The sequence below is a fragment of the Palaemon carinicauda genome, chromosome 22 (assembly GCF_036898095.1).
Source record: "Palaemon carinicauda isolate YSFRI2023 chromosome 22, ASM3689809v2, whole genome shotgun sequence".
In the NCBI taxonomy this organism is placed as follows: Eukaryota; Metazoa; Arthropoda; class Malacostraca; order Decapoda; family Palaemonidae; genus Palaemon; species Palaemon carinicauda.
This window is the reverse complement of record NC_090746.1, coordinates 48,294,667-48,302,166: the sequence shown is the minus strand read 5'-3', so window position 1 is coordinate 48,302,166 and position 7,500 is coordinate 48,294,667. Positions and strand designations below refer to the sequence as shown.

Genomic DNA, 7,500 nt, shown 5'->3' with positions numbered 1-7,500 from the left:
AAAGAATCAGTCCCTTGCAAGAGTCTGGAAAAGGTCCTATATTTTCTAGGTATTTTTTGTCACAGTGAAACTGACATTTGGTTCCAAACCAACCTTTGGGACAAGCTGAAAGAAACACGTAATCGATCATATCTTATAAACTTTCTCATTGTATGAAAAAATAAGTAATTTGGGGCGATTTTAAGGTAAGAAGCACAAATATACAATGAACCATCAATTTTATAAGGCTGCTAAGCGATAACAATTCTGATCATATTTGATTTGAAAGAAATATATTCCTCGTTTTCACATTCAATCAAAATCTAACAAAACGAAAGGGAAGAAACATTGAAACAAAACGTTTGATGAGAAAGACAAGAATGAGGAGAAGAGAACAACTAACCATGTTGACATTCCTTTCCTATGAAACCAGGAGGACACAGGCACTCTCCAGTGTAGCTGTGGCACTGTCCGCCATTTTGACAATTAGGACATCGGTTGTCGCACTTTGGCCCGAATCTTCCAGCTGTACAGTCTGTGTGATACAAAGCAATGGCAACTTATAGACACATGTTTGCTTCTTTATGAATTGTGCTTCTTTGGCATCTATTTAGAAAAGAGAACCTGATATCACATTTACCCTCTGATACCGCTTGATGCGGAAAACAACAAATCATTGTTCTCACCTCTAACAATAATGTTGAGATAACATTCATTCTTTTCTGGACCTAAATAATGCAGTCCACTGTCCTCAGGTTTCATGTCTTTAATCTTGAGTTTGTAACTGTCAGAAGTATTCCCAGTAAGAGAAAGATCACCCGCATTCCATGCTGGAACAGGCAATCTTTTGAGTGAACTATTCACTTGACCATCTCTGGTAGTGATGTTGATCTCCAAGTCTTCACCGTTGCTACACCGCCACGTGTGACTGGCACTTTTAAAGGTTGCTAGAAAGAAAGAGAAATTTCATGATTATCTGGGAAATTCGGGTCTCGTAAAGTACTATGGCGTTTTATTAATCAATTTGATAACTGATCATGTAATTTTTTCTAATTTTTTATTTACATTAATAAGGTTATTTTATAGAATAGATGTATCAACTCTGAGTAACCAAATTACAGCAAGCTATACATCTGAAATGTTCTCAAACCCATTTATGAGACGTTTACCAATGTTACAAATAATTGCATTTCCAGTTCCGTTGCCTGAATTGGAGCAGTTAGATGTGGCATTCAATTTAATAGTAGAGCCTCGCATATACAGTATACATACATGATACATGTATATACATACAGTATATATATATATATATATATATATATATATATATATATAAATATATATATATATATATATATATATATATATATATATATATATATATATATGTATATGTATATATACATATACATACGCACACACATATATATATATATATATATATATATATATATATATATAGATATATATATATATATATATATATATATATATATATACATACATATATATAAATATATAAATATGTATATATATATATATATATATATATATATATATATATATATATATATATACATATATATATATATATATATATGTATATATATATATATATATATATATATATATATATATATATATATATAATGTATACATATATATACACATATGCACACATATATATACATATATATATTCATATATATATATATATATATATATATATATATATATATATATTTATATATATATATATATGTATATATATATATATTCATATATATATATATATATATATATATATATATATATATATATATATATATATATATATATATATATATATATATACTGTATATAGGTGCTATTGCCATTCTAGATGTTCTATCTTAGCAATCCATGTATGCCAAGCGTTACATAAGCGGATGAGCAGCTTGGTAGAGTAATGAGAACTTTGGGTGTGGAGGAAATACGCCCGTAAATCTCGATGAAGTCACTGGTAGCAGGGTGACGGATTGGGTTTACGGGAATAGACAAGATGTCTTTTTGGCTTTTACTCCTGATGCCAGGTAAATGATCTTACTGGAATTAGTATAGACCAGCAGGGGTCACTTGCCTTAGATAGGCACTGTGCATCACAAAGAACAGGCTATCCTTTGATGAATTCAGGAGAGTAATCCTCAAATAGATTTAGTCAGTCTATGGAAAGCGAATAGGACAGAATGACCCCCAGTCTCGGGCTTAGTGGGGTGCTAAGAATCTACCAGTTTAAAAATTCTAAAGAAAAATGAAAATTGGTAATTGAAATATTAGAACCATGAATCAGATTGAAAAGTTACAGCAAGTGGAGAATGAATCCATGAAATATTGTTTGGATATCTTGGCCCTAACTGAAACACGTTGTAAGGATATATATATATATATATATATATATATATATATATATATATATATATATATATATATATATATATATATATATATACAGTATATATATATATATATATATATATACATACATATATATATATATATATATATATATATATATATATATATATATATATATATATATATATATATATATCTACTCAGGAAGAAAAGATGAAATTGGAAGAGAAGGGGTAGAAATGATGATGACATCAAGAGCAGAAAATGCATTAACGGAATCGAGAGCTGTAACTAGTACATTGTTACTTACAAAGTTTAAATCAGAGCAATTTTATGCCCCAACAAATGATTGCCCTGAAGAAAGGAAAGATGAATACTATGAAGAACTGCAGAGTGTAATAGATGAGATCCCAGAGACAGATATGAAAATTATGATTGGTGACTTTAATGCTAAAGTTGAAAGGGATAATCAAGTTATAGAGAATATGATGGGTATTAAGGGTCTTGGCGAAGTTGCAAATAAAAATGGGGGAACATTTTATAATTTTTTGTCCAACAACCAATCTTGTCATTGGAGTTACTCTCCTTCAGCACAAAGACATTCACAAATATACATGGACTTCACCATGTGGCAATTAAAATAATCAAATAGATAACATAGCCATTAACAAAGAGAGAAGTAAGACTCTAAAAAATGTAAGAAGCTACAGGGGTGCAGATATTGGTAGTTATCACCGGCTCCTCATTGCCACACTGATATTAAACTGAAAGTACAAAAGAGAAATGTAGATACAATTCCTAGGTTTAATACAACTGATCTTGTAGAAGATGAGCACAGAGAAACCTTTGCAATTGAATGTAGGAATCGGTTTGCAGTCTTAAAGACTTTAAGAGACGAAGAACAGACAATTAAAGAAGAATGGTGTGATATTAAGAACATATATCAGTCACTTGGTAGTGAAGTTTTGGGACATGCAGTTACAAGCAGAAAACCATAGATATCAGATGATACTTGGGATACTATAAAAAGGAGACAAAGACAGAAATTGATTGTTGAAAGTTTTCAAGAAAGTAATGAAAATTGTTAGTGAAATCAAAATAAAATCCAGGAATGATTGGAGAGAATATTTAGACAGAAAAGCAGATGAAGCTGACAAAGCTATGAATTCAGGGAGTGGCTGTGGTGTAAGAATTGCTCATAGAATGACTAATGGAATCTCTACTAAAGCAAAGAAAAAGAAGCATATACCCATCAAAAAGAGAGATGGCTCTGTTATAGCAACAGAAGATGAAGAAAGCCAACGTTGGATGGTCATGAATAGGGTATATGAAGAGAATAATTTGATTGCTGTACCTGGTGCTGACGAAGCCCTTGATGTGCCCATGAATGAATCCAGTGTGTTTGAAGTCAAAACTATCATTAAGAACTCAAAAGATAGAAAGCCCAAGGATACGATGGAATAACTGCTGAGATGATACTAGCCAAAAATGAAGTGACTCCCAGAATACTTACAAGATTATTTTGTAAAATGTGGCGTGAAGAGACAAAACCTGATGAATGGGAGCTAGAAGTGTTGGTGAAAATGGCAAAAAAAGGAGATCTGACTGATTGCAATAAGTATAGCGGCATCATACTTACGCCAGTTGTCATGAAAATATATAGTATGCTCATATTAAAGAGACTAGAGAGAAAGATTGATGAAAAGCTTGGAGAGGAACAAGCCGGATTTAGAAAAGGTAGAAGTTATACCGGCCATATTTTAATTTCAAGATATGTGGTACAACAATGTATAGAATATAGAAATCCACTTTTGATGACATTTGTGGACTATGAAAAAGACTTTAAAAGTGTTCACTGGTCAATTTTGTGGAGAGTCCTGCGTTATTATGGAATTCCTCTTAAATATGTAAATTTGTTTAAGTCTGTTCATTAGCATAGCAAGTGCGAAGTTAATGTTAGTGGAGTCTTATAAAATGAATTTCCAGTGAACAGCAGAGTACTATAAGGGAATGTGTTATCATATATGTTGTTTATTCCCCTCATGGATTTTGTAATGCATTGAACAGTTGGAGAGGGTGGAGAAGGATTGGACTGGATTGGTAATAGGAAATTAGCCTACTTGGAGCATGCTGATGATGCTGTCCTTGTTAGAAGAGTACCACAGGACTTGTAACTTGCTTACCATAATGCATGAAATAGTTGGGCTTAAAATAAATTGAAAAATGACACAGATGATGAGAACGGAATATGAAATTCTTTTGAAGGAGAAAGGATTAATGCGGTAGAATCATTTAAGTATTTAGGAACTATGATCTCCAATACAGGGTCATTAGATTTGGAGTTTAGTGAAAAATTGAAAAAAAGCAAATCAGACAATGGTAGGTTAGGTAGAATTTGGAAATCAAATCGCCTGAAATTACATTTAAAAATCAGGCTATATATCAGTTTAGTGAGATCTGTGTTACTGTATGGACATGAGTCGTGGTATGATAATGAAACAATCGCTAGCAGATTTAGTAGATTTGATAACAATCCCATCAGAAGAATATTGGGAGTTAAATGGTAGGACATCATTATAAATTAAACTATAAGAGAGATTACTCGAGTGCCATATGTGGATGAGATCATGGTGAGTAGATGGAAATGGTTTTGGCATCCTCTTTGCACTCCTCAAGAGAGATTAGTTCACCAAACGTTCAGCTGGGCTCCAAAAGGATTTAGAAGAGTTATAAGAACCAGACCTACATAGCTAAGGACTATGAAGCGTGAAGCGGGAGAGGATGAGTGGAGAAGTAATGAATTAAAAGCTCAAGATAGAGACGACTGACGAAATCTAACCCAGACCCTTAGCATCAATTGCCGTAGGAGGAGATGATATATAATTATATGTATATATATATATATATATATATATATATATATATATATATATATATATATATATATATATATATATATATATATATATATATACATATTCATATATATATATATATATGTGTGTGTGTATATATTTATGTATATATATATATATATATATATATATATATATATATATATATATATATATATATATATATATATATATATACGTATATTTACATATAAATGAATATATGTATATATATACATATATATATATATATATATATATATATATATATATATATATACATGTATATATATATATATATATATATATATATATATATATATATATATATATATATATATTTATATGCATATATATATATATATATATATATATATATATATATATATATATATATATATGTATATACATATAAATATATATATATATATATATATATATATATATATATATATATATATATATATATATATATATATATTTATATGTGTGTATTAATTCATCTTCCTTTTACTTAATGACTTCAGAGAAAGACCAGTGAGACAATGGTCACTGTCACACTCCTACTTATAATGCTGACCTGTTTATAAACCTCACGTGCACATAAAACTACATCAACATATCAAACTTGAACACAATTTTCATAAATCTTTCCATTACGACTTTTCCACTGGATTGATCCACTGCAAAACATTTCCCTCCATTCTTTCAATTATTTTAACATTTGATCATCTCTACATGTCTATATAATCATCTAAGCATTTCTATTTTTCTCTCACATATACGAAACATTTTACCTCAATTGAGTGAAATTCTACTTTTTGCTTATGAAATCAACATATGATTTATTGCATATATGCTAATCATGCTCCACTCTGTATTGCACTCCACTTTCTCATCAGTAATTTTCTGCCTTACAGTATACCCGGTAAAGTCTTTTTTTCTCAGAGAAAGCTTACGCGAATTAATTATAACCTTAGCAGTTTTCTATCTTGGATTTTTCTGTAAATATTTATTGATAAAATATTATTCAAAAGAAACAGTCCGGTTTTCAAAAGTCTTTACATTCGCACCCAATTTACTCCACGAATTTTGAATGTACTAAAAACTTCTTTCCCTTTCCTGTCCCTCACATTTGAATTTCAATATCCTAAACAAAAAGGAAAAAACAATCCTTTCTACATATGAATCTCAATCAGACACAAATAGGAAACTGAAGAACAATTCAACTCCCAAACTTTTCTATTCCTGGGATAAATACATAGAGTTTACGAAGGATTTCTTCAGAAAATTGACCGCCACTTTCTAGGAAGCTATATTTCCAAAAGTTTCAAGTCGAATATACTTGCCAGATGTTCACAGTTATCAAGATCTATCCTTCTCCCGGTTTCTCTTTCCTATAATTCTGAAAACAATCTTCTTTGGATGATCACCTTCATAATATACCCTTATTATAGTGGCTTTATCTTCTTTTAATCCGTAATATATATACATTGACTCATACATATATACACACACAGACACACACATACACGCGCACGCACACACACACAGACACACCCATACACGCGCAAGCACACACGGACACACACATTATATATATATATATATATATATATATATATATATATATATATATATATATATATATATATATATATATATATATATATATATGTATGTATGTATATATGTTTTGATGTCAGTGCATTTACCCGGACCAGAATTAAAACCTGAAATACTACTTCAACACGAAACCATTAAACTTTATTGTATAGACATATATATACACACACATATATATATATATATATATATATATATATATATATATATATATATATATATATATATATTATATATATACATATGATTATATATACATTCATACATATATATACAGTAAATATATATATATATATATATATATATATATATATATATATATATATATATATATATATATATGCATATATAAGTATTTATAACAAGTATACAGCAACGTCTCGGAGATAGAATATACTCGTATGCCACAATTACGTCACTCACAAACAATTGGATCAAGAACCTACTGTTAAAGAAAATTCTATATTCATCTGCTGTATCAATTCATAGACTATTTGCCTAAATATTTAAATATCATTTATGATATATTATATTAATCTTACTTTAAATAAATGCAGGCATAGATAATTTACATAAAAATGGTATTATCATTTTATATCTACGCATT

At 29.2% G+C, this 7,500-nt stretch overlaps 3 protein-coding genes across 3 annotated transcripts in view; 1 reads left to right on the top strand and 2 right to left on the bottom strand.

The window, feature by feature from the left end:
- LOC137616739 (receptor-type tyrosine-protein phosphatase T-like) overlaps positions 1-1,236 on the bottom strand; it is a 48,191-nt gene extending 46,955 nt beyond the window's left edge. Inside the window, 4 exon segments of the mRNA XM_068346741.1 lie at positions 1-105; positions 383-514; positions 666-926; positions 1,149-1,236. The exon segment at positions 1-105 is cut by the window's left edge and continues 63 nt beyond it. Of these exon segments, the coding sequence (XP_068202842.1) occupies positions 1-105; positions 383-514; positions 666-926; positions 1,149-1,236 (586 nt within the window).
- Positions 1-7,500, bottom strand: part of LOC137616421 (uncharacterized) — a 742,648-nt gene that overhangs the window by 189,698 nt on the left and 545,450 nt on the right. The gene's annotated exons all lie outside the window — the stretch shown is intronic.
- Positions 1-7,500, top strand: part of LOC137616424 (receptor-type tyrosine-protein phosphatase T-like) — a 209,195-nt gene that overhangs the window by 79,179 nt on the left and 122,516 nt on the right. The window lies entirely within an intron of this gene.